Source organism: Simochromis diagramma, unplaced genomic scaffold, assembly GCF_900408965.1.
Source record: "Simochromis diagramma unplaced genomic scaffold, fSimDia1.1 OVJJ01000216.1, whole genome shotgun sequence".
NCBI classification, from domain to species: Eukaryota; Metazoa; Chordata; class Actinopteri; order Cichliformes; family Cichlidae; genus Simochromis; species Simochromis diagramma.
In genome coordinates, this window is record NW_024386883.1 from 2,730,993 (window position 1) to 2,758,982 (window position 27,990).

A 27,990-nucleotide genomic window follows, 5' to 3' on the forward strand; every position below is an offset into this window, starting at 1 on the left:
CTGGATTCCATTAAATTTAATTTTTGGCACAAATATTTTGAAGTCTAATGTTATTTTAAGGTACATGAAACTGATAACAAATTAATAGAGAATTTAATATTATTATTTTTAGTAGTAGTAGCACATCTGCGCAGCATGCTACATGTGAACCTAGCTAGTTGTGTGGCAAACAACTTGTGTACTAAACTTGTTGTTTGTGCTTAGTGCTTTTACCCAGTTATGTGGAAAAAAGAAGTGCTGGACTGACATTTATACATATAATTATCTTTCTACTGGCACAAGTTAAGTTCCATCTTTACATAAAAAACAAGCTATCCTGCTTAATTATGAAAACTCAGCCGCCTGCAGGGTGGTACATTATTATTACTGTGGTGGGCGTGTACGAACACTTCGCTGCTAGCTAGAATGAGAAATAAGGTTTATGGCTACAGTAAGCTAAAATTTTTTCTTCGTCTGGCTGCCTGTCGCTTGGTAGCATAAACTCTTTCTAACGTAATTAGACCGTTTTTTGACTCTTTTACAGACGCAGTCTTTGCATTCTAGCAAGCTGGTTAATCCTTAAATTACCAAAAGCTTTGGCATACCAGACTGAGACTAACGGGCAACAGCGGTGATTCAGCGTGCTAGCTAGTGAGAAAAATCTTGAGAGCCTCCACATCCAGCCTAACATCCATTGATGTTAGCCTATGAGTATCGCCTTCGCATATCGCCAGCGTTGTTAATCGCCGGGTTTCTATCTACCAAGATGTACGGGATGTTGGGATGACAGGAAGATGGCAAACGGGGCTGGAAGTGAGTAACGTTAGAAAATAGCAAATGTCATGACATGCTACCCGTTAGCGTGTGTGTGTTTGTGTGTGTCGTACTTGGATCTTATCGCTTCTAACTTCTCTTCGCTCCCTGCGTGGCAGCCTGCACGGATTATTGGTTGTCATCACGAGTTGACGGCTCTATTTACACTGGTGGTGGCTGCCGTTTGCTATCAGTTATATCAAAGACACTATCTTTGTGTGTGCAGTTGCATGCTTAAAGTGCCGGTACTGGTGGTTAGCTCGATCATAATGGTAAAAAAAAAAGAAGAAGAAGAAAAAAGATCCAGGCCGGAGACGTCCAGCAGAACACAGTCTGTATTAAAAATATACTGCATAAAGTATATGTTATGTTTCGTCCACGTCTGCAGAACACAAGCTGCTTGTCATTGGACCAACAGAACCATGGTCAGTGAGGGAGAAGCTGTGTTTGGCCACATCTGTCATGAAGAGTGGGGACCAGAACTGGTAATGCATGCCTCTTTCAGCTGGTTTCAACGATTCTGTATTATGTGCTCAATAGTGTGAGTCATAATCTGGCACATTAGATGTTGTTAGTTACACATGTAACTAACTTTCGCTTATGATTAGGTTTTAAGATAAGATGTTGTCACTTAGGGTGGTTCTGTTAGTATTCCTGTGCCTGAGTACTTAAAAGGGTTGCTGGTCTGCTTTCCTGTTACAGTACATAGTGACGTACAAATAGGATGACTTAACCATGGTTAGCCATGTCGTTCTTTATCTGTTACACTGGCATACATGATGTAGCCCAGTGCTGGCTGGCTTTAATTTAGTACCAGGTTTGCATGAAGTAACAAATAAAAGAGTAATTATAAATGAAAAAAAAAAATAGATTTAATATAATTTTGTTCCTGAAATATAAAGATAATAAACCATTGCATAAATAGAACATTGTTTAAGTCTAATAATCTTTAGAACTGTATTTATCTTGGGATGTCTTATGCTTTTTTCATCAGGGTATCGGTCAGTCGTGCCATAAAACCATTTGCAGAACCTGGGCGACCACCTGACTGGTTCTCTCAAAAGGTATGACCAAAGCACCTTATCACAGGGTGAAAGGCAGAGAACACCCTGTACAGGTTGTCAGACTATCGCAGGGCTGCTTTCACAACATTAAAAACTTAATCCATGATCTCTGCAGTAGGTTTCACGCACTCTATTTGAGTGAAGTTGTTCTTGATACTCTTTTGGATCTTCACAGCACTGTGCCTCCAAATACTCAGAGCTCCTGGAAGCGACAGAGGCCCCAAAGTGAGCACATAAGTGACTTCAACTTCAAACATGCTTGTGTAGCTTTACCCCGTTTGATGAATGCATCTAGAGGATATGCAGCGTTACGAGCTGATGCCTTTGTTACCTTCAGGCGGAAGCGCGGCGAGAAAGGTGAGGTGGTGGAGACAGTGGAGGATGTGATAGTTCGCAGACTGACGGCTGAGAGGATCGAGGAACTAAAGAAGCTGATAAAAGAAACGCAGGAGAAGCACAGGTAACCAGCATGAACACATTATTCGTCTAAAAAAGACACACACCTCAAACTGCGTCAGTGAGATGAGCTGACATACTGCTGTTTTCATAGGAAGCTGAAGAGAGAGGCTGAACTGATTCAAGCAGGACATCTGGATTCCAAACTGAAAGAGCTATGGGAGGAAATTCTGCTGTAAGAAGCAACAAATCTATCAACCCTGTTTGTACAGTCATGCACGTCTTTTTCTCCTGCAAACCTTAAACATTGGACTCATTGGACTCTCTTTGTAACAACAAAGGAAATGATCTTTTGTTGTGCATCTGTTAGGAAGAAGAAACTGGAGGAGGAGGAAGCAGAGATGAAAAGAAAAAACACAGATGCTGCTTATCAAGGTATTTCTTTCAATTTCAGGGGTCTTTTTTGAGGAACACATCCATAAAGAATTATATTTCAGTAATTACACAGGTCATCCATAAATAATGAAAATAAAAAAACAATGAGATTATGATTATTAAACTGAGATAACTCTGTGTAGCTAAGTCAGCCTGCTAGTAATATACATGAAAAGTAACTTCTTAGATATATTTGTGCTTAGTGCCACTGAAACCAGAAGAGATTCTTCATATAACAGACATTGTGATACAAGTAACATATACTTCTGTGCAAAAGTCATGAGCCAACCCTCATTTCTATATGTTTTGCTAAGAAAATGGGAAAAAGGTGCAGTGATTTATTGAAACATGCAGCAGAGACATGGGAAAAATACGGTTTGTGCACTTCTAACAAGCTTGAAAGTCAATACTTGGAAATACCACCTTTATTCTTCATAACAGCTCCCCTGGTTAGTTCAAAAGTACAATTTTATGCCTTATCTGGTTGCCAGCTTAGCTCCGTGGGTGAGCAGGCGGCCGGCCAGCAGGCAGTGGCCGTGTTTCGAATCCGACCTGTGGCCCTGTCTGTCTCCACTATCAAATAAAGGCAAATGACAAAAAAGTATATTTTATTTGGAGTTTTTTAAACTAAAGAAATGGGGATAATTTGGCTTTCATGATTTATTGGTCAGTTTTAAGTGCGTCAACAAACAAACAAAGTAAAAGTTGTCTAAAATTGGTCAGGTACTGAAAATGAGAGAAAAAGCAGGTGATGTCCAAAGAAAAACTTTGAAATTTATTAAACTGATGATATTGCTCGAGAAAACTTTTATAAATTAGAAGAAAGTCTGGATTCTTTTAAGGAAAATATGAAAAACTGAGATGTGTCTGACAATTAAACTGGGTTAAGAATGGTCTTACAGAAAGCTCATCAAGACTTGATTAGGTATTTTAGAAGTGCTGCACTCTGCAGGAACTGTTTGACCAGAAACTTTAAACTGCTGTTGGCACTAGAAAACATGGGAATAAACAAAGAAAATATCCTTCATTTCAAGGTGATCACCTGTCAAAAGAGATGTCAGCATTTTTCATACTCAGGTTGAGCCAATTGGACAGCCCGTGTAGAGAGCATTGTTTTGAAAAGCTTTGCTTCTGTATGACTCACAAGAAAAGGCTCTCTATGCTGCCCGTCCCTCTTTCAGCCAGACAGGTGGCAAAGAACACACCCAAGCGGATACCCAGTGTCACCATGCATTCGCCCTCAGGCTGTAGCTCCCCAAGCCAGGAGTTCTCCCCAGGTGACCAACTCGAGTGCTTGACACTGGATCTTACATCTACAAAGAATGTAAGTCTCTGAAGACTCAGAGTTACTTATGACAATGCCTGACATTTCACTTATCCTGCCTCGTTTTCAGACATGTAAAAGTGTTTATTAGTATTTAATAATGGTGTAATGATTCTATAAATATTTTCTGTTTCTGTCATGTTCTTTTAGGGGGAATAAGAAAAAACATAATTGGTAAATTATTTTTACCCCTGGCATTATCACTTGATCATGATTGGGTTGTAGACTACAAATAAACTTTAGTATTCTATTTTATTTTCAATTCACTCTCCACATATAAAGTCTGTAAAAATTGCAGCTTTCATCAGACTAAAATAAATCTTAAAACTGGGCACTAACAAAAATACCAAAATGAACACATGGCTAAATACTGAAGCTCTGTCTTAATCACTAATACCATTGATTGAAGTCGTTTTCTTCCAGAGAGCTCAGATTCAATAGCCTTGAGTGACAGGCTGCTTAGGTGTCTTTGTGTTATCCTTAATTAGTTTATAACATCCTGAACATTGCAGCAGTAACAGACCCTTTGGCAGACACAGACAGGAAGTGTCAAATATGCTTAATAGAAGGAATGTAATCCACATTCAAGTACCTTTTTCCTTCACAGGAAATGTCAGAGGCCATCAGCTTAGCATTGCACCTTGTCTGTTAGTGCTAGCGCGGCTGCTCAATCAATCGTTCCAAAGCTGCAGTCCAGGCACCAACAGCGTAGCCAAAATGAACACATGGCTAGTTAGAATGCAAATTACAAAAGCTCTTTCAAGCTTCAGTAATTAGCTGTGATAGCAGCATTAATGAAATTTCAAGTTTTTGTCAAAGTTTTCAGGTCGCTCCAGGTTGCTCTCCAGTGCATCCATCGGAGTATAAATGTGTGTGAATGTTAGATAGAAGCAATGATATAGAAACAATAACAAAATCATTTCAGAAAACACAACAGTTACCAGATTCAGTATTATTAAACTTTCATATTGAGCCATAGTGCAAACCACTGATGCGTAACAGACTTTGATGTGCTTCAGATTTGTGCTAAAGGTTTGTAAAATCAACTTAAACTGAGCGTTATCTTCTAATTAACACACACTATAAAAACTTCAGCAAGGGTTTGAGCTGTTACTGGAGAGAACATCATGCCAAAAAAAAACCCAAAACAGTTTAGACTTGAGAAAAAGAATTGTTGTTGCTTCCAAAGCAGATGTATATACAAAGTTATCACAGCCTTTCCAAGTGTCGAGAACTGAAATGAGAGGGATCATCAAGAAATTCAAATAGAGCAACACAGTACCGAACAAGCCTAGCAGAGGTAGAAGCGAAAGATTTCAAAGACTAGGGAAAGAAAACTAGTCAGTGACATGTCTAAAGACCTTAGAACAACTGCAAAAAGTTGGAAGTTGGAAATTGTAGTCTCAAAGAAGACGACCACCAGAACCCTGCATAGGAATGGACTGTGAGGCTGCAGACTAAGAAAACTTCTGCAAAAGAGACACCTTCAGGCCAGACTGAAGTATGCTAAGGGCAACCTGGAGAACCCGTTCCTTTGGTCAGATGAGATGAAAGTAGAGCTCTTTGGCCACAGAGATGTTGCTTATGTTTGGAAAAAGAAGGGAGAAGCATACAAGCCAAAGAACACCATCTGTGGGGAGACTTCAGTGCATCTGGAGCTGAAAATCTTGTCAAGGTGGAAGGAATCATGAAGGAAGAAGGATATGTGAAGATTATGAAAGAAAACCTCCACCAGCAACAAAACCGAGTCTGGCTCGTTGCTTTGCCTTCCAACACAACCTAAAACAATTCTTCTGAAGAACTACCTCCAGAAGACCAAAGCGAACATGCTGAACAACTGGCATGTCGAAGCCCTGACTTGAATCCTATTGGAAATCTGTGGGGTGAACTGAAGACCAAGGTCCATGCCTGGAGAGCATCAAATCTGAAGGATCTTGAGAGATTCACCAAAGAAAATTGGGCTGAGATTGCTCAGGAGACGCATGCGAGACTAGCTGAAAACTACAACAGTTGACTGCAGGCTGTTATCTAGCAAAAAGGATACACAATATTACGTCAGCATCAGGGGAGCTAATAATTTTAACCCTGGTAGTTTCTGTTTTTATGAAATCATTTTGTTTCTGTGTTAAAGTAAAGTAATGTAATAAAACGTGGGTGTTTTATTCTTAAAAAGTCCTAAAAACTCTTTTCCAGGTGTAACAGCAATTGGGAAATACTTATTTACTAATACTAATATATTTTCATTGGTGGGCTATTAATCCTGTCGATATCTGTAGATTAGAGGGTTACCAAGGCAGCCGGATCTAGGAATGTCTGCAGGCGTCCAGCCGTCAGCTTCAAAATGATGCAAGAGGAGCAAATCATTTCCAATGTAGATGTAGTTTTAGCATCCAGGTCTTCTACAGTAATCACGACTGTAGCACCAGGTTAGCTCCTGCCAGTTAACACTTTGCAAACTTGCTAAATGTGTCTTTTTCCCCCACGGACCGATTTCTCCTCATTAACCACCTAATTGACATTTGATTTGTCATTGTGACTTAATTGGCTAATTTACAAAACATTCCCTCTATTTTATCATCATACTAGAATTTTAAAATCCCTTTTAAACAAAGTGTGACAAAGTGTGCTATTAAGAAAAATCGCTAAATAGTCACAAATTTAAACTATCTATTTCACCACAACAGTCTAATACTTTTGACCGTTCCCTTCAGAGACAAAAAAGAAAACATATTAGAGAACTGATAACAACTACATCTGTAAATCCTAATAAAATGTCATGTTTCCCTCTGTCTGTCTCTAGGCTTCTGGAACAGCCAGGCTAATGACATTTGCTGAGCCTTCTGGTAATGATGACAGCCACGGGTCCCTGCTAGAGGACCCCACCCAAAAGAAGTTACCGTGTCAGAAAGCCACGCCACCACCATCTCCCCTCCTGTCAGAGTTACTGAAGAAAGGCAGTATATTGGCCACAAATTCCAGATTGGTTTGTTGAAGGGCTTTAATATATATGCCAATAATTAACTTGTACAAGACTGCAGGGCAGTCTACCTTTATATGATCACGTAAAGAATTCCTGTGCTTTAGAGCAGCGGTCCCCAACCTTTTTTGCGCCACGGACCGGTTTATCCCCGACAATATTTTCATGGACCGGCCTTTAAGGTGTCGCGGATAAATACAACAAAATAAAACTAGTACCAGTACCGACAAAAAGAAAATTTATTCATAACACACGTGAAAAGACCAAGAAAAACCGAGTAAACGATAAGAAAGATAACAAAATAACGCTGAAAACCAATTAAAAACCCTGAAAACTATACATTTCACACCTGAGCCTCAACTCTCGCGGCCCGGTACCAAACGACTCACGGACCGGTACCGGTCTGAGGCCTGGGGGTTGGGGACCGCTGCTTTAGAGGGTGTCTAATAATTTGGCTATCCATTCTGTCTCCTTACAGTTCTCTGTTATCGTTTAAATTTGGATTCTGTTTAAAATCACTGTATATATAAAATTCACTTCACATATCCTGGACTTGAAGAAGAAACCATTTTGCCTTCTCTCTTTATTGGCACTGGCCTTAAAAATCCAGTACTGATCAGACACCACTGATGGGATAAAAAAAACACCAGCTATGCTGCCCTGCCTGTTAATGAGTAACAGATTTATTATTAAACAGCACTGCTTCATGTTTTAGACGTGTTTGATTTGTGTATGCATCTTTATCTCAGATTGGAGATGGTGACGTGTCCACAGGTAATGTGTCAGGAGCACATGACTTGCAGCTGGCTCCACCTTGTCAGCCTCTCTCTCAGGCAGCAGGTACAGATGCTGTGTTTGATCACTGTTGATCTCTGTTAAAATGTCTTGTTACAAAAGCAAATCTTACTTTTTGGATTTCGATAAACAGAAATGTTTCACAAAGCAACAGATTACCATACCAGTAAAAAAAGCATTCAGTAGAACCCCCTTTGACACAGGAAAAAGTGTCCCATAGGTCTTCTTATCTTTAGCTCATTGAACATGTTTTATAATTGTTAGTTTTACTCTTGAACTCTGAATGCATGGGTGCTATCTGGTGATGCCATTGCTGCAAATGTTTGCTAATACTCTGACCATCTGATAGCCTGAGGTGCTTTGTCAGAGCTCTGCACTTCATGTGTTAATGCGTGCGTGAATACTTGCATGACAGGTGCCCCGATGTTATCCCGTCTCCTGGAAGCAGGCCCCGCCCAGTTTTCCCCTCCATTAGGTTTTATGGTCAGTGTAGATTCTGCCTCCAGTGTTCCTCTCTCTGCCACCACTCCTGTTCCTGCTCAATCAAACATCTCAGCAAGTGCAGGTCTGTCCACTTTCTGATCCAACACCCTCACATTCTTAATATCACAAACTTTGCATTGTATACAGAGGATTTAATTGTGACCTGTTGATCAGATCTGTTTTTGGCCACCTGCTCTAAACTAGCAAAGATGTAATAATGCTATACCAAATAAGAATTTAGATTCATGGTGTTGAAATATTAAACAGATAGTAAATCAGTTGTTGCATTCATGCAGAGGTAAATGTGATGGTGCCATCTGTGGCCCCTGGATGCCAGCCTGTCTCCTCTATGGTAGAAGATAAGGTGTCAGAGCTCAGTGAGGACGATGTGACTGTGTCACTGTGTCATGAGCTGGACCTGAAGACAGTGGGGGACATCATCGCCATCATTGAAGAGAAGGTTCTAAAAGTCAACAAACCTTACTGTTTAGGTTACATTAAATAATTTATGAGACCTGTTTGGATTTTTATTTATTTATTTATTTTTTACAATATGAGTATTCGTTGTATGCTTCTTTTTGTAGGCTGATGAAGCTGCTGATGCTTTGGATGCAGCTGCAGTTGAGGCTGCTCTGTCCCTTTGTGAAGAAAATGGCCACACTCTGTCTGCTGCCTGGGATTCTGGGCCTTTCCAGCCTCATGAGCCACACAATCCCACAGTGCCCACTGGGGCTGTACAGTCTTCATCTCTTCACTGTAGCTTGGAGGAGAGGACGGAAGCTTCACTCTCTTCTTTTTGCAACAGTCAAGATAACCATCTTGCAGGATTTCCTGTGGGACTGAGGAGCATTCCTCCCTCTTCCTCATCTGGATGCGACTCAAAGATTTTGGAGCACTACCGCAGTGGAACGCCTCCACAGGCTGCAGCAGTGAGAGAGACCGGAGAGGCGGTGCACTCAAAAACCCAAATGTCATCCAGAAAATGTGAACGTGAGAAGTGGGCACAGCAAATCCCTGAAAAAATCCACGGAGGTACGAACATCCATGCTTAAGCATTTGTACTGCCTTGCCACGTAACATGCAGTTTGCGTCAGACTATGCATTTTGCAAACCTTATTATTCATTTCTACTATCTTGACAGACTCGGTATTAGAAGATAACCCACTGACAGAAAGGCATCCAAAGGTATAGCACTGTATGAGGACAAAGCGAGCATGATGCTTGTAATTGCTGTACTAAAATTTGCAGTGTGCTCCACAGTAACCCGGCACTTTCAGTTTTGTCTGAATCTGTCTGTGCCTTTATACATTTTTGCAGGAGACGAAGAGGGAGGACGCAATAACTATTGGGGGAGGAGAGAAGGCCTCGGGGACTAACCTGCAAAACAAAGTTAATGGGCCAGAGGTGTGTGGAGAAGAAGTGGGAGATGGGGTGGAAGAATTCCTATCAGAGCCAGACGGCGAAACTGAGCTAGAACCGGCAGCCAGTGAGAGTGAGGATGGATACAGCCTCCACACGGCTTCCTCTTCACTGCAGCTCCACACAACTGCAGACTCTATCCCCAGCAGCCCAGCTTCTTCGCAGTTGTAAGTGAAATGCATTTCTACTCTAGATCAGGGGTCTCAAACTTAAATGAGCTGTGGGCCACTGCTGGCACTATCATCTCATTGGAGGACCACTTTAGTGTTCAAGTAGTACAAAACAAACAAGATAACACCCACAAATATTTCTGAAAATGTGGTGTTTTGTTTGTTTTTTAAAATGTCAAATATTGTATAACAAGAAAAAACTGCAAATGCGAATGAATTTTTTTTTCACTGAAGCCTTTCATTGAACTACCAAATAAACAAATTGGTACTCTCTTTCTGACCAGACACGTGGCAACACTTCTGCTATAACTTTGTTTGTATTTAACAAAATAAAAATGCAGACATAAGTGTACACATTAGTCAATATACAGGCTGCAAGTAGGGGTGACGAGTTTGAGATGCCTGCTCTAGATGGTGCTGATGATGTAAGAATACTGACTTTGCAGCAGATTAGTTTCTGCATTCATACAACTTCCTTTTTTGACCTTCAACATGCAGTTCTGTGTGCAGTGAGGATCTGGAAGCTCTACAGGCTCACAAAATCTGGAAGAAAGCCATTATGCTTGTGTGGCGAGCAGCAGCCAATCACAGGTCAGAATCTGATTCATAACTTTAACACTAAATGCACAGTCTCCGATATTTTTCTGTAACGCGTCGTGTAAACCTGTTGTAGGTATGCAAATGTCTTCCTTCAGCCAGTAACAGAAGAGATTGCGCCTGGATACCACAGTATTGTGCACAGGTAAGCAAAGAATATGTTTGTATCACTTTACTGGAGCTTTAGAGGAAAAACATCTCAGACAGAACTGTCTTCGCTTCTTGTTCTCCAGGCCCATGGACCTGGCAACCATAAAGAAGAACATCGAGAACGGTCTGATACGGACCACCGCCGAGTTCCAGAGGGACATCATGCTGATGTTTCAGAACGCAGTCATGTACAACAGCCTGGACCACGACGTGTACCACATGGCTCTGGAGATGCAGCGTGACGTCCTGGAGCAGATCCAACAGTTTCTAGCTACCCAGCTCATCATGGAGACGTCAGAATCTGGTATCAGCGCCAAGAGCCTGAGAGGCCGTGAGAGCACGCGCAAACAGGACTCTACTGACAAGGTGCTTCACTAGAGTTTTGACAAAAGCAGAGTACAGAAGAAGAGAAAAGGGTGAGACAACAAAGGTAGAAGAAAGTGATGCCAAACTATTTGATGGCCATTTTCCAAAGCATGACGTTTGATTTTAAATCAGTTCTTCTCAGGTAGCCATTGGCTTCGTATGCTATGAAAATCAGGTTGTTCTCCTTCAAACATTCGTTTCAGTGTCTCACTATGGGCGACGCTCTCTCAGCATTGTCCTCAGAAGCCTCTATGTCATTACTCCAGCCAGCATTGGCTGGAAGTCGTGACGCTTGCGTCTGGGAGGGGCCACCCTCCTCCCTATCCAGTCTTTAAGTGATGACGTGATGAACCCTGCGTCCAGGCCCAAACTACTCTGCGTTTAATAAGGCTGCGGTGTTTTTAACATGTTTTAATGCTTTGTATCTTGTTCTGTTTAATCTCAACAAGCCCCTAAAAACAGTCAGTGATCACTGTCGGCCTCTCTCGGTTTTTATTACCACTAATCATTTTAAAGCTCAGTTTTTAAAACCTTACATGTAACGACAGCTCAGCCCATGCAGTAGTATTTTAATGACTAACCTTGTATTGTGGATGGATTATCTCAGTTTTTCTCCTGACTGAAGTTTGGTCCTTTTACAGGATCCTGCCATGCAACTGCATTTGCCCCTAACCTTCAGGAACCCTCATGTTAACTTTTATCGAATGGAAAAAAGTCACCAGCTATGCTGCCCTGCCTGTTAATGAGTAACAGTAACATCCTCCAGCTTCACTGTTTATATTATGTTAACATAGCTGTGTCGCTAGCAATCACGCAGCACATCATTATATACCAGCTAGCCAAACTTCGGTAACCCTACAAACATCACTGCTGTTTACTTTCCTGTCTTCATTTATGTCGGAAGTGATAGCAGAGCTGTACATCTTAATTTGTTTCAGAAATCCCTCAGTCAGAACATGGTATGTTATGTTTAGATGGAAACTAGTAAGCTAACTTCCTGCTAACCTCTAACTCCGTTCAATTTCATAAATTCTGTTTTCATGGATGCCTGGATGTTAAACTTAATTGTTACACCTGGTAGAGTATCCATACTAATCATTTTATAATAGATGAAAGAATTTAGACAGTTTTTCAACTCTCAGTAATGCTGGAGTGATCGTTTGACTTAGGGACCTGCAGCGGAGTTTAGGCCCAGGCACGGCTATTGACGTCAGATTTAAAGACAGGATAAAAGGGTGTGACACAGTGTCACCCGTCATTCAATTTCCTCTTCTCACTTCTTCAGAATTTGCCGCTGCGGTTGCAAAATCTCAGGCTCAGATACACATGACGCTTCTGTGATGTGCCCCGGGCTGCAAGACGCCCAAGCGGCTATTTCCACACCGGGTTCATGCATACACTGTGCTCGCTTTACTCTGAAAAGCCTTCGTCAAAGGCTAGCCTGTCGAAGAAGGCCCCAATGCTGTCTCCAATTGGCGCACTGATGGAGCACACTGAGTCAGCCACACCAGGCGCCAGCTGGGGCGACGAGATGGATATCATCCTCCCGCTGGTGGACGATGCCGAGGTCAGCTGTGAAGCTATGTTGTCTGATTCCCTTGAGGCTAATGACGAGCTACTCAGCAAATCCTCTGAGGGACCGTTGGAACATCTCGTCTCGGGTGAGGATGACGATGTTTTCTTTGCCCCCTCTGGTCAGAATTCTGCGACTCAAGGGGCCGATTGTGATAACACCGGCACACAGTCCCGCGTCATGGAGCTATTTGACGTTGAAAAACGGGCAGCTGAAAAGCTGGCAGTCCCATGGCCCAACGTGACAACGGAGACCTCCACCTCACGATACGAGGGTAAAGGGCTCCCCAGAGCAAAGCGCACTACTAAGCAGGTACTGCCGCTTTTCCCCGAATGCGTGGACGAGGTCACACGCTGCTGGGCAAAGCCATTTTCGTCACCCAACCCCGTGCAGGGAGCGGCGGCATATGATGCAAGATGGCTGAACTTGTTGGGGCTTTTGGACAGAGAAAAACGTGACATTCTGGATGAAAGCATCGACCCCGCTGGCCTTTTCGGGACTGCCGTTGCCACCATACAAAGACGGTGCAAGGAGAAAAAGAAAGAGGGAGAGGCCCTGCAGCTGTGTCTTACTAGGAAGACCCAGGCTGCGCCCCCGTCTCCACCCAGTTGCCGCAGGTTTGCTCAGATCACCAGCCGTCCACCCGGCGTGTCGACGTTTAAAATCCCTCGCCACCCAGGCCCGCAGGTCGCGGCCCAGGGTCCCCTAGGATCGCAGAACCCTAAGACCCACTGGCCCAGGAAACATGTCCCGCCTGCTGCTGCTCAGGGTGCCCCACCACCAGCCAAGCAGTGGGACCGCAAGAAGAAGGACTGTCTAACATCCCCCACGCAGAGATCTGAGCGGGACCAGCCCGGCCTCCAAGTTCACTTAAGGGCTCAGTTTCGGAGCCCGTTCAGAGAAGTGTTCTGCGGCCATCTTTCAGCGCTTGGGACTCGAGTTGGAACCCACAGAGCGCATTCCAACAATGAGACGACGAGACACTGTTCAGCTGAGTCAAACAGATATGTTGAAAAACATAATGCCCTCACAACCGATACTGGACCTACGGGCTCTGAATCAGCATCTGAGGTCATACAAATTCAGGATGTTGACGACCACCACTCTGCTGCATGTAGTGCGCCCAGGCGATTGGTTTACATCAATAGACCTGAAGGACGCATATTTTCACATCCGTATTTACCCGCCTCACAGAAACTTTCTGTGATTTGCGTTTCAGGGCAGAATGTACCAGTACCAGGTCCTGCCGTTTGGTCTCTCACTGAGCCCTCGGGTATTTGTGAAATGCACAGAGGTGGCCATAGCCCCACTGAAGAGGCGGGGCATCCGCATAGCAGCATACATAGACTATAGAGCTATAGCTATCAGAGTCAGAAATAATGGGAAGAGAGCACACCAGGTTGACAGTGGATCACCTGATGGCTCTGGGTTTCACCATAAACTATAAAAAGAGTGTCCTGCAGCCAGCTCAGGCCATCTCTTTCATAGGAATAGCTCTAAACTCCACCTCGCACAGAGCGTGTCTCTCGGTGAATAGAGTCAAAAAAATGCTATGACATGCCGGCATTTTTCAGGTGGGAAGATATCTCCCATTCAGAAGATGCCTGCAGATGCTGGGATTAATGGTGTCTTCACTGGCAGTCATTCCAGTAGGCAGACTGCATATGAGGGAGTTTGAGCAATGGGCTGCATCACGGAGACTGAATCGAAAGCACCATACCCACCACCATATCAGAGTGACAGCAGATTGCGCTGCAGCACTCCACTGTTGGAGAAATCCCACATTTCTCACTTTGGGGGTGTCACTGGGGCTTTCACAGCCAGAAAGGTGGTGACCACGGACGCGAGTCTCACGGGCTGGTGTGCCACTCATGAAGGCAGAGCAGTGAGCGGCAACTGGGACTCACGACAGAGGGGTGTTCACATAAACTGGCCACAATTGCTAGCAGCATTTCTAGCACTGAGACACTTCCTTCCACTGTTAAGAAACCACCATGTTCTGATCAGAACAGACAACACCACTGTTGTGGCGTACATCAACAGAGGGCGGGTTACAGTCCCGTCCTTTGCACATGCTGGTTCGCAAACTGATCATGTGGAGCAGCATCAATCTGTTGTCACTGAGAGCTGCTCACATTCCAGGAGCTCTGAACTTGGGAGCAGATTTAATGTCCAGGGGAAACCCGCAGTACGGGGACTGGACACTGCACCCACAGGTGGTGACCCATATCTGGTCCCGCTTTGGCCAGTCACAGGTCGACCTGTTTGCCTTGAGGGAGAACGCTCAGTGTCCACTGTATTTCTCCCTGAGGGACCAGGAGGCTCCGCTAGGGGTAGATGCATTAGCTCACAATTGGCCACATGTTCTGCTTTATGCGTTCCCTCCACTGGCCTTAATTTCTCCCACTCTTAACCAGAGTGAGAGAGAGAGGGCTAACAATAATATTGATCGCCCCAAGGTGGATAAGGTCCCATTGGTTAGCGGAGATTATGCCCCTCTTGTGGAGCGAACCTTGGCCTCTCCTCTGTGACGAGACCTAGTCTCCCAGGCCAGGGGGGAGATTTTTTTTCACCCTCACCCTGTGGGCTTGGCCTGTGAGAGGTTGAATCTGAGTATGGGAGGACTCGCCCAGGGTGTTATAGCCACTATTCAGAATGCTAGAGCCCCCTCCACAAGATCATTGTATGAGAACAAGTGGAGGGTATTTGAGGAGTGGTGTGGAAAGTCTCACACTCTCTACTTTCAGTGCTCTGTGACAACAATTCTCTCCTTTCTCCAGGAACTGTTAGATAAAGGAAAGGCCTTTTCCACAATTAAAGTATATCTAGCAGCCATTTCAGCCTGCCATGTGGGCTTCGTGGATGGCCCAGTGAGCCATCACCCGCTAGTCCGCTGTTTTATGACAGGGGCACAACGACTCCACCCGGTTTCTAAACCTCTCGTCCCCACATGGGATTTATCCCTGATGCTGGGGGCAGTTTCACAGCCACCATTTGAGACCACTAAGCCAGGTGGAAATAAAAATCCTGTCTTTGAAGACTGCATTGCTCCTGGCTCTCGCATCTGCGAAGCGTATCAGCGATATTCATGCACTGTCAATACACAAACAGTGCACCCGATTCACGCGGGATAACTCTAGAGTCACGCTCAGGCCAAATCCGGCCTTTGTGCCCCAAAATCCTTATCTCCAATGCACCCCATTGGAACTGGAAGCTTTTTGCCCTCCTCCTTTCTTCTCCCCTGAACAGGAGTGCCTAGATGCTGAGGCAATCCAATTGGCTTATTCCAGCGCAGCAACCTCTTGGGCCCTTTTTAGGAGTGTCTCTATAGAGGAGATATGTGCAGCGAGCTGGGCTTCACCTTTGACGTTTGCAAGGTTTTACAGGTTGGATGTCACTGCACCATCTCTAGCCCACACTGTGTTAAGTGTGGGCTAGAGATGACCCCACGAGACCTCCTAAGTTGGCAGTCAGTTGTTCAGATGGGCTTATCTGACAATACGGGAGTCTGCATATCTTTGATAACATGAGTGAGGTGTCTCACCAGATACGCCTCCTTGCATGAAGCGAGGAAGAGGTGAGCTTATCTTACCTCACTCATGTTATCAGAGAACAGAGGTTACGGAATAGAGTAACCTCAAGTTATTGTCTGAAGCCTTCATGTACTTATAGTTTATCCAAAGCATTCAATGAGTGTTTACTAAGAAAGCAGACTGCTCGATATTAGGTCTAATGAATTGAAGCTACTGTTCAATCAGCTTTAGTTTGATTTATAAAAGATGTTTCCGTGACAAAAGCACTGCATAAAGAACCGCTAAACTAATAATGATTTTAAAACACTTATGCTACAGACCATACTATATAAAATACATATTTTTTCATTTTTAACATTGACTTTCAATGTTACTTACACCCAAAGTATTTGGTGAAATAAAGTATTTTTCCTCCCGGTCATCTAGTCTGGCAAAATGTCTTTTTCTGTTTCTTTAGATATTCTGATTACAGATAACCCATTTGAAGATAGGAAAGTTTAAAGAGTTAAATAATGATGGGTCATAGCATACTGATGTTAATGGGAACCTCTAAATCACTGAAAGGTAGGAGATGACTAAAATGTCCTGCAGTACCTTGAAAAGTGTCTTGACAACAGTATTCTGTATATCTGTAGCTTACATGATATAAAGATCCTGAGCTAAACATGTGGCATCGTCCTGTAACGTAATGGCAGGGCAGCAACAAAACATAGTAAATGTAGTACTAGTGTTATAGCAGTTAATGTGTGTTTTTAAAGCTTGTCTCCAGTTTTCCTCTAGCTGAATGTACTGTGTTGTCTCTCTCTTTGTATTATTTTGCTCCTGTTTGAGATTTTCAGCACACTACTGAGTTGCAGCTCTTATCTGTCATGTTCCTCTTACAGGACACTGTGTCCATGTCTTCCCCTGCCTTCCTTCTTTCTCTTTTTGTAAGTACCCTCCTTACTACCTTTAAAACTGCAGTTACATATATTGAAACAAAGAAGACAAACAAACAAAGGTTTTATTAAAATACTTCATTTAGTCTCTTAAAGCTCAGACTAAATGTTTTTTCCCCCACTTCCACTGCAGGATGGAGGCACCAGAGGGCGCCGTAGTGCCATAGAAGCTGACCTCAAAATGAAGAAATGAAACCATCAGTATGATATTGTATCAGTATGGTGTCCCTGAGATAAAGTGAAAAGACTGATCTCATTGTCTCTCAGTTGCACAGATTGTGGCTCTGCGTATGGTGCAGTGTAACCTTTGCTTGCACTCTAGATTAAAAGGATAGACTGCAGTGTGGAGATGCTAATTTGTTCTGAGACAGCCATACAGTCGTGGATTACATAAAGTATAATCCCAGATTAGAGTGGGAGCATTCTGAAAGACCATGTCAGACCTTTCATAGATATAGCTGCACATCACTCAGACGTAACCTGCTCTGAAGTTCATGGGGATGTAGGGAGGTTTTAAAAAATGCTCCTATTATACAGTTGGGCTGAATATTGAATTAACTGGGCTTGAAGTTGGTCCCCAGATTAGCGTCCAGAAGGCCAAAAGTCTGGCCAGAGGGGCAAGTTGATTTCAAACAGAAGCGTTTTCACTGCAGGTGTAAAACAGATTTTAAAGATCTAATTTTAAGACTTTGATATCCTTTTACTGTAATGTTTGTGTTGGATTTATTTTATCAATGTGACACTTTGGTGAAACAGTACCTACATGCTTATTCTACTACATACTCAGTGCTTTTGATTAAGTGTTACATTTCTAAACTGTTGTTTACTTTAAAGTCTGTAAAAAAAAAAAAAAAAAAAAAAAAGCTGTTATGTTATACTTGAATTTGCACAAAACGTTTCCACTGTGCCAACCCAAAACCGATCACAGCGGTCACTGTTCGAGCCAATCACAAACTCTCATGCAAGCTACGTGCGCACAAATCAGTGAGAACAGTTGGCTTTTTTTTTTTGTTTTTGTTTTTGTCAGTGTGAAATTCCCCTTTTTTGTTGCGAGGCTAATGTTTCATGCACCGTAATCGATTTTGGAAGCTTTTAGTATTTTTCAGGACTGGCTTTAAGGAACTCTAATACTAAACCCTGTGTGCACACCGAAGGAGATGCAGCGTTTTTCACAGCGTTCCCACTTGCTTTTCTTCAATCATGTTCAATATTAATGACCCAATGAATAAAGCTTGTAACTTTTATAGAACCCGAGCCAAGATATTTCCAGGTTAAGTAGCTCATGATGCCTCTCTGTCCTCGCTCTTCCCTGTAAATATGCAAAAGCAAACAAATGTTTGTTTTTCATGTAATTCAAAGTACGAGACGTTCTCAGTTTGTACATTTGGTCTGCTTAACAAACAAGTTGTCTTAGATAAGCGTTTACAGTGCTTTGAGAAGATTTTAAGACTGTCACTTTTTCCACACTTTTTTTTAATTTTCAAGATTAAAAAAAACAAAAACCCATCAATATACAATAAATTACCCATAACCAAGTAAAAAGCATGCCAGATTTTTTTCCCCCCAAAATTTGTCTAAAAGTAAATCACAAGTATTTGATTTTCAAAAGCCTTTAGATCTTTTACTCAGTGCTCTGCAGAGGTTTTGTTGATAGCTTTAAAAGCTTTTTATCTGTTTTGCTAAGTCTACAGACTTTGCACACCTGGATAAAGGCAGGTTATTCCATTTTTCCAGGCAAATCCTTTCAGGCTTTATCAGATTGGATAACTGCCATCTCTAGCTCTCTCTACCAGTGTCATGAGCGTCACATCTGGGTTCTGGCTCAGCCGCTCAAGGACAGTCAGTGGACTGAAGCCACTCTGGCTTTCCCATCTGTGAAGATTACGTCTGAAACTGTTGACCATTGGGCGCTCGGTCACGACCTGGATGAAGGCCCTTCTTGCTGTGCTTCTCTGTTTGGCTGTGGGGCGAACTCCAGGAAGAATCTTAGCGACAGCTCGAGAAACAGTTCTACACTTTTGTCACTATTTAAGCCTCGCCACAATTTTATCTAAAAACTATAGAGTTCTTTGAATCCACTGGCTTGGTTTTTAATCCTGATATGGAGTGAACTGTGGGACCTTTTACTGTTTATGCTTCTGTATAAGGGTTAGAGGGAAGAATGATGGAGAAAAAATACAGCAATTCAAAGTTAAATTACAATGAAATAATTTGAAAAAAAGTGAAAACATCTGAAGACTTTGAGTCCAGTTTGAACAATTTGCATCACGGCTACAACGCAAATTAGGTTCAGACCCAGTAAACAGTGAAGCTGAAGCTCACCGTTTGATATTTTTTGTGTGATATAGTTTTTAAATCCATGATTATTTGCTAGAAATTAAGAGCTGGTTCTTAAATGGCAGCTTAACCTGAGCTTGAGGTAAATTTAGGATGCGTTATTCCCCTCTATCATTTTCTAGTTTAACAAGGTGACCAAACTAATGATGCATTCAAAGAGCCACCGTGAAAAAGAAACCAGACAGAAACCAAGAAGATTTTCTGATTATTCTTTAATTTTGTGGTATTTTTGGCTGAAAGCTTAACTTTGCAGTTCTAACTCAAGGGGTATGTCTGCACTGATTAATACCAAACCCTGACTCGTGTGTATCACAGTAAATATAATGTCATTTACATGTTTGTGACTTCCAGTGTGGAGCAGAATATATTCTGACAGTTTACATTTATAATTTCAGCAGTTATGAAGATGTATTAGCCAAAAATAATAATTTGCAACTAATTAAAAAAAAAAAAAAAAAAAAATCACAAAGATGCATGCAACAGTAACAATATGGAGTCACTATGAACTTAAAAAGTGCTTGAGGTGAACCTGAATATTTCACAAGTATGACAACAGCTAAGGCAGTCTGGCAGTCCTAGTGCACAGCAACAAGTATTAATGTCTGTATAGGGTTTGTGTGAGCGGATGGATATATATATATATATATATATATATATATATATATATATATGAAGAAAAAAAAAGGGCTCCATAAGTTACAATCCCCTTAGTGATGATGTGATTTGACCAGAACATGGCAAGTAAAAGTCCCAATTTTGGTTTCTGTCTGGATAAAATGATCATACCCACAAGTTAGTTGTGGAAAACAAAGTCTCCAAGGACTTTAACAGTCTCCGTTATTTACAAAATGACACCGGGAGGCAGCAGGCAATCGGAGGACTACGACTGCTAGCACAAAGAGACATGCTTGTTTCTTTGAAAAACTCCCAGCCACTACTGACTGAAGTTACCACTGTCGGATTAGGCTGTCTAATCATAGCCATTAAATTCTTATATATGAAGTTTTTCGAAACATTTTCTTTCTTTTTTTTTACATTTATTTTTAAATTATCATTATTGTTATAAAAGATCAGAAGAAATTACGGGTATTGGATTTATAAAATATCTAGATTTGAGCTGAAAACCCATTTTTCTGGAAGCATCTGAGCTTGCAGTTATGAAAGCAAACAAAAAACTGTATTGCAAGCCATTTAAACTTCATAAAACCATACAAACTGCTTATAGTGAAGATTCCCCATATACAGCAAGAAACACTGTGAACTGCCTTTTCTTTCGGCTGAAATGCCATTTCTAAATGACCAACACAATAAACACCTATGCAAGCGCTGACGCAGGGAGCCTGAAGCTCTGCTGTAGGAAGCAGCTCCTTTTTTGGCAGCACAAACAGAAAACAGCATATTCTGTAAAATATTACTGTGCCTCCTATTGCTCGAGGTCCAAATGAGTGATTTGTCTATGTTTCAATCATAAATAAAATGTTGCAGACTAAAAATAAAAGACTACAGTACACTGTACTTCATTTCTAACAGGAAAGAAAAATGGATGTTTCTTCTATCATCTACTAAATAAATACACCTAAAATTTGAGCAAGGACACAGAAACATCCAAAATAAATACAGGTGAACTACAAAACCCAACCAGATAAAACATGTATGTGTGAACATACAACTGCCTTTGTAACCCCAAAGGGAGCCCCCTTATGTCATGCCATTTCTATAAGAAAGTTTAAAGGCTCTGAGACGTCGTTCACGCTTCCACAGTGACTGCGCACCTGTCACCGCTACCACCACAGCTAGGGCCGGCAGCTAACATGCAACTTCACTTTCTACCATCGACACGAGGAGAGAAGGCACATCGTTCCCAGCGGCATAATCTCCCACTGGCTGTGCTGTACCCAAAGAGATTTCTTCACAAAGTGGCCAGATTGGATAAATTACACACTTAGGTAAAATACATTATTGTAAAGTCTGTAAAGAAACACTTTCTCCTCTCCGACAGTCCTCATTTTCCTCTCTGACGCCCAACCAATCGATGCAGTTTCTCACAGTTTTCCAGCCTCATTGTCTCCGCCTTCTGCTTTAAGCGGTCGTCTCGGTACAGCTGTCCGAGGTTTGCCAAGTCTGATTCTGCAAAGGAAACAGAATGACAAATATGAAGCTGCAGCAGACTGATAATGTAGCTTACCATAAACAGAGAAATAGATGGAAACAGTTGGTTTCATCCTGCAGTCAGAAACACTACTAAAGATTGAGAGCAGGACCCCAAAAAACCCCAAAAACTGTAGTTCCTCAAATGGTCACTTGAGGCTGGCTACAAAAACTTACTTTATTACAATTGTAAGGGAGATTCATTTCTATACCACCTGCTAAAGGCTTTCAGTTATGAATGTTGAGGGGTGTGGCTGCTTTAGTGACAGGGAAGTACAGGCACAAGCATCTAAGTATGACTGATCAGCATCACCTAAGCTAATCTGATTCACTGCCCTGAACCCTCTTGACCATGTTTTTGCTGTTGGATCATTTTAATAGTCATCTGACAAAAAAAAACAAAAAACAAAACAACAACAACAACAACAAAAAAAACCAACAACATGGATTTGAATGTGGTTAAGCCTGCTCTTAGTTTTTGTCTCTGTGAAATGTATCTTACATGTCAGCACTAATTAGCAGGACCCGATGTCTCTGCGAGGCATCCGCGCCGTCTATAGATGCACCAAGCTAGCTAGCATTAGCTACGTCAATCTTTTATCTACATCATGGGAGTGTGGCTGAAACTCTGGGAAGCAGGTACAATCCTCTACCAGTAAAAATCTCTGCAGCTGTTGAATCATCACAGATATGGAAATTTAGTCCCATTTTCAATTTGATTTATATAGTTTTAAATCACAACAACAGTTGCCTCAAGGCACTTTTATATTGTAAGTTAAGACCCTACAATAATAGAGAAATAAATAAATTAATTATTTAGCTGTGTAGCCTTAAGAAAACCACTTATCCCCAATCAATGGACTCCCCGCCCCCCCATTTCCTGATGGCACAGGTATACTCCAAAATGGTAATACCAATGTTAGGCTCAAGGTTTGAAAGCATGGCTCAAGAAAGCCCACATAGTTGTCCGACTCTACCATCATCAATCCAAGATTTTGGGGGGGAAAAATGAATGCAACTCTGGATGGAAATAAATGTCTTAACACTGTAAAAGCTTATCAAAATTTATGCCACAGCAAATGTGGGCCATCACCAAAGCTAAAGGCAATCTAATTAAATATTAAATATTTAATTAAATATTTAAATATAAATATTTAATTACATATTAAATATTTAATTAAATATTTAAATATAAATATTTTTTTTTGGCCCAGCAGTTTATACTTCCCATCCAAACAAAGAACCTGCTTGCTTACTTTGCTGTTTTTCTTTCCAGCAGCTGCTCTGCAGGTGTTCAATATAGTCGTTCTCGATGGTTTTCTCGAGCTCCTCCAGTGCAGCACCACGGTATTCCTTCTCAAAACCCTTGTCTACATAGTATGGTACACCCATGTGCTGTGTTTCCCTGGACACCACTAGCCCCATGGCTCTGAAACCAAAACCAAACCAAATTAATTCAGTGGATTTACAGCGTCAAGCATGTCAGAACCCTTAGGATGGCTAAAAATCACAGTAGTGAGACCCATATGTTGTCGAACAGACTCACGGCTTATAGAAGAGACTGTAGGGTGGGTTAGTGGCCATCATCTGAGTAAACACTGATATGAGGATTAGCACCAACACGGGGAGGAGCTGCAGAAGAGCTGTGAAGGTGTTCTGTGGGAAGATAGAAATCAGTGCAGTTTACAAAGCATGCAATACTGTATGTAGGCTGCAATGATTACGCCGCACTCATGCCAGCGTGGTATTTCTACGTCTTTGGAATATGAGCAGAAACAATCACTTAAGGGATACAGTCATGTTAAAAAGGAATTCCAGAACCTTTCAGTGCTTTTCTGTAGACTCACAATCAAAGAATTAAAGACGACAACAACATAATATTGAGGCTGTTTAACAGGGATTTCTCCTCATGCTTAGTGAGTCACTGACCTGACTCTGATTTTCCTCCACCACCTCCTCGCGCCTTTCATGAGCACGTCGACGACGAGGCTGATAAAACTGAGAGTAGGTGGCTCCCTGGTTGGTGTACACGTGGATATTTCCTGTAGAGAAACACAGTGCTATGGAATCTGCACTTAAACATAAAAAAAAGCATGTAATATACCTAAAATATAGCGGTCAAAATGAACCATAAATACTAATACTGCTGCTCACTGTGTTTTCATTTGTTGGAAGCTCTATTGGAAATATTTAAATTGCAAATTCATTACAAATTGCCCACTAAAAGCCACCTGGAATAGTGACCTTTTCAGTTACCTTCCTCCCGTCATACCTGTGGGAAACCTTCCTCCGAAGAACATGTTGAAGAGCTCCTCGGGGGAAATGTCGGCCTCGAAGTCCCTGTGGAAGCTGCGGTAGTGTCCGTGCCGACTGTGGGTGGATTGCTGGGGTGCGTTCATACTTGCAGACTGATCTCCATACTGATCATACTGCCGCCTCTTCTCTGGATTGCTCAGCACTGCATATGCATTACCTATTGCTGTAGGGAGAGAGGGGAAAAATTTGCGATGCATGAAGTCCAAAGCAAAAAAACATAAGCAGCAACAGAGCTGGGAAAAGAGCAAGGCAGCGGATGCAAATAAGCAGCTCCTGTACTAATGGCCATAGAGGCTTAATAGTGAACAAAATCGGTGCTGATTCTCATGCAAAGAGCTACAAAAAAACATTTCACTTTAATGTTCATCTTTGGATCAATATCTGCAGTGCGTCTCATGTCTCTCCCTCTGCACCTCACAGTCAAAAATGAATACAAACTGCCTAAAGAAATACCAAAAAAAACATTTAAAAGCTGCAAAAACTTAAAGCCCTGATAAAATCCATTTTAAATGAGACACTACCTGCACGAGGTTTCAGCTGCTGAGCGGACCACAACCTCTAACTTTGGTGAGCTTTCATAAATTTCTGCATTTGGTAGAATACAATGAAGTGGGCAATAAAAGCTCGTTTTGCTTTTTTATCGCCAAAGCTCGTACCTTTGAAAGCATCTGTGGCTCCCGGAGCAAAGTTCTTGTCAGGGTGAAATTTCAGGGCCAACTTCCTGTAGGCCTTCTTCAAATCTTCATCGCTGGCACTTTTGTACACACCGAGAATCTCATAAAAGTCCTTACAATTCTTTATCCTACAAAAGGGGAGAAAAATTTGGAATGCATATCAAATATCTCCAGGCTTCTTATGACCTGTTACTGCATCTCTGTTCCGCTTTGAGTAAAACATAATACTTAGTCAAGTGGCATGTTTTGCCAACAAAGCATTGTTTTGTAGGATGGACACCAATCAATAGTGCATGGTTAAGCTTTGATGAGGAGCATATAACTAAGAGCTCTGTTACTGGGAATCTCCATAGAGTTTTAGAAGGAAAATACACTATATTGCCAAAAGTATTTGCTTCTCTGCCTTCACATGCTTATGAACTAGAGTGAAAAACTATTCTTAATCCATAAAACTTAATATGTTGTAGGCACACCCTTTGCAATATCTTCAACTCTTCTGGGAAGGCTTTCCACAAGGCTTATGAGTGTTTAAGGGAATTTTTGACCATTCTTCTAGAAGCACATTTGTGAGGTCAGACACTGATGTTGGACGAGAAGGCCTGGCTCAAAGTCTTCACTCTAATTCATCCCAGATGTGTTCTAACGGGTTGAGGCCAGCACTCTGTCCAAGCCAGTCAAGTTCTTCCAAAACAAACTTGTTCATCCACGTCTTTATGGATCTTGCTTTGTCCACTGGTGCACAGTCATGGTGGAACAGGAAGGGGTCATTGCCCAAACTGTTCCCACAAAGCTGGGAGCATGAAATTTTCCAGAATGTGTTGGAATACTGAAGTGTTAACAGTTCCTTTCAGTGAAACTAAGGATTTCTGGCAATCCCCAAGCCCAGACTTGTCTTTTGGATTGCCAAAAGAAGAAGTGCAATTTGTCACTCCAGTGAACGCATCTCCACTGCTCTAGAGTCCAATGGCAGCGTGCATTATGTCACTGCATCTGACGCTATGCATTGAGCTTGGTGATGTAATGCCTAGATGCAGCTGTTTCCATGGAAACTCATTCCATGAAGCTCTCCACACATTGTTATTGAGCTAATCTCAAGGCCACAAGAAGCTTGGATGTCTTTAGTGATCGACTCAAAAAATAGTTGTAGACCTTTGAGGACTCTTCGCCTCACGTTACATGGTCCCTATGTGTCCTTCCACTTTGTGGCTGATTAGCTGTCATTCATAGTCACACAGCTGACTGCTGAATATTTAGTAAGGAGGAAATTTCATGGCTGGGGTTGTTGCACAGGTGGCATCCTATCATGGTATCATGATGGGATTCACCGAGAAAAAAACATTTTTTCATAAATGTTTTGAGTAGTGGTCTTCATGCATGAGTGTTTGATTTTATACACTTATGGCAATGGAAGTAACTGGAACACCTGAATTCAATTATTGGAATGGGTGACTGAGTCCTCTCACCCTATGGCAGGCAGAATGGCGGTACAGTGGTTAGACTGTTGCTTCACAGTAAGAAAGTCATGGGTTTAAATCCAACATCTGGCAGGGGCCTTTCTGCTCGAAGTCTGCATGTACTCCCCATGTTTGCGTAGGTTTTCTCCAAGTATTCCGGCTTCCTCACAAAGCCCAAAGACATGCAGTTAGGGGGGGTTAGGTTAACTGGTGATTCTAAATTGCCCATAGGTGTGAATAGCTGCATGAATACTTTTGGTAATCTAGTGTATAAACAAGAGCTCTGTTACCAGGAATCTCTATAGATTTCAAAATGAAAATATGCAGGATCTCGCTGCAAAGGGACAAGATTTTTGGTATTGGAAATGTTCTGTTTTCTGACTGAGTAATCATACTTGAGAACACTTCACCTGCCTGCAGGTAAACAATCTGAGTTGTAAGCCAAGGAGGATTTTATTTACCAGAAATGCAACAATTTACTTAAATTCACGTGCGTTTGCAAATAAGACCAATTGATGGCAATTGAAATGAATATAGAAGTTTAAAATAGTAAACAGTCACCTGAGAACCCCTTGGCGCTGCTCCTCGGTGTAGCTCTTCTTCTCGTCACCACTTGCATTATTTGTTTCACTGGTTCCAATGTCCTCATCTCGCCATCCTGTCGGTGGGGGCACGTGGTTTGTTTCTGGAGCGGCACCGCCTCCATTTCTCAGTATGGCATCTATCAGCACTACAAAACAGCAGCAACAGTTGACAATCAGCTGAAAATCCAGATAAAGGGAAAAAAAGGGAAGAAAGAAGATGACGCATGTAATTAAGAGGTACATGTAAGGTAATTTATCTCTAAGACTCCAGGGGGAAGGAAGGCCATCTTTCCGGCTGAAATTGATGTTTTAAAAATGAAGGTGCTGTTAGTGGAATCCCTTCAAAATCTGCCACAGAGTTTTAATTGGAGAACTTGAAGGTCACAGTGTTTGATTTACAGTGTTTCTTACCTTGTTGGTCTTGGTCTTTTCTTTCATCTGTATGTGAGTAGGGTGACATTACCTGTGCATCGTGCATAATGCTGCAAGATGGGCTGTCGTACACGTTATGTTCAATGAGCTTAAAGTAATCTATGACAGCATAATATATATATATATATATATATATATACACACACACACATACATACATACATACATACACACACACACACACACACATATATATACACACACACATACATATATACATATACACACACACACACACACACACACACACACACATATATACACACACAGATTTTTTTTCTAAACACAACGCTGCCCCATAGTTTGAAGCCCCAAATCAGCATGCATCAATATATAAAAAATATCAATATATAAAAAATATCAAAGGTAGGTGGCGAGTCCTAATCTAAAATAGCCGTTCTGTGCATCCACCCATCCATCTAAATATATATTTACTACAGTTTATTGGTTGGAATAAGTGAAGTACTGGGACGAGGTTAGCAAATAATCTGGCCATGACTGCAGTATGCGCGTCAGCTAATTTTACCTCTGGCCCGGGTGCTGGGGTAAATGTTCTGCGCCTCATATAGCAGCTGCAACGCCCGATCTTTCCGTCCTGACCGTAAACACAGCTTGGCCTTCTCTATCAGCCGGTCTGCTTCTTCTTTGTCCATGTCAGCGGTATTGGGCTATTTAGCGGAGCAAGTCGCTGTCTGCCCAGGTTTGTCCCTGTACACTGAGCGTCAATATCATATGGCAAAGCGGAGCCGCTTCAGCTAACGTTAGATAGCCGACTAGCTTTGGTTACAGACAGCAGCTGCGTAACGTTAGCAAGGCGCAATCCTGCAGTCACTCAAAGTCCTTCTCTCTACCCGATTAGCAGACGGTGGCGGTGGTTGTGAGGCTGCAAACAGGCCTGCAGCTTCGCCATCATTTAAGCTGAGAGTCTTGAAATGGACTGTTTTTCTGTTTTATTGGCGTTTAAAGAGCCACCTTATCAAATTAAAGGGATCTCTCCGTCCAGTGATGGACAAGCGACGGGGGCGAGACCGTG

General features: G+C 42.1%; 2 protein-coding genes across 2 annotated transcripts; one reads left to right on the forward strand and one right to left on the reverse strand.

The window, feature by feature from the left end:
- The first annotated feature begins 382 nt into the window (after window positions 1-382).
- LOC120734292 (bromodomain-containing protein 8-like) lies at window positions 383-19,811 on the forward strand. The gene is made up of 20 exons (XM_040033018.1): window positions 383-792; window positions 1,181-1,277; window positions 1,787-1,856; window positions 2,032-2,081; window positions 2,194-2,316; window positions 2,407-2,487; window positions 2,623-2,687; window positions 3,869-4,011; window positions 6,812-6,994; window positions 7,738-7,828; window positions 8,199-8,348; window positions 8,563-8,726; window positions 8,851-9,298; window positions 9,408-9,451; window positions 9,584-9,852; window positions 10,354-10,446; window positions 10,529-10,597; window positions 10,686-10,968; window positions 16,959-17,003; window positions 17,146-19,811. Exons 1-20 carry the CDS (start codon window positions 774-776, stop codon window positions 17,203-17,205), a joined length of 2,547 nt encoding a protein of 848 aa, XP_039888952.1. The 5' UTR covers window positions 383-773; the 3' UTR covers window positions 17,206-19,811.
- On the reverse strand, window positions 19,545-27,990 carry dnajc18 (DnaJ (Hsp40) homolog, subfamily C, member 18). The gene is made up of 8 exons (XM_040033022.1): window positions 27,484-27,990; window positions 26,503-26,671; window positions 24,470-24,615; window positions 23,770-23,976; window positions 23,427-23,539; window positions 23,044-23,153; window positions 22,754-22,926; window positions 19,545-21,476 (listed from the first exon to the last, which is right to left on the reverse strand). The coding sequence occupies exons 1-8, from the start codon at window positions 27,608-27,610 to the stop codon at window positions 21,352-21,354; spliced, it is 1,170 nt and encodes a 389-aa protein (XP_039888956.1). The 5' UTR covers window positions 27,611-27,990; the 3' UTR covers window positions 19,545-21,351.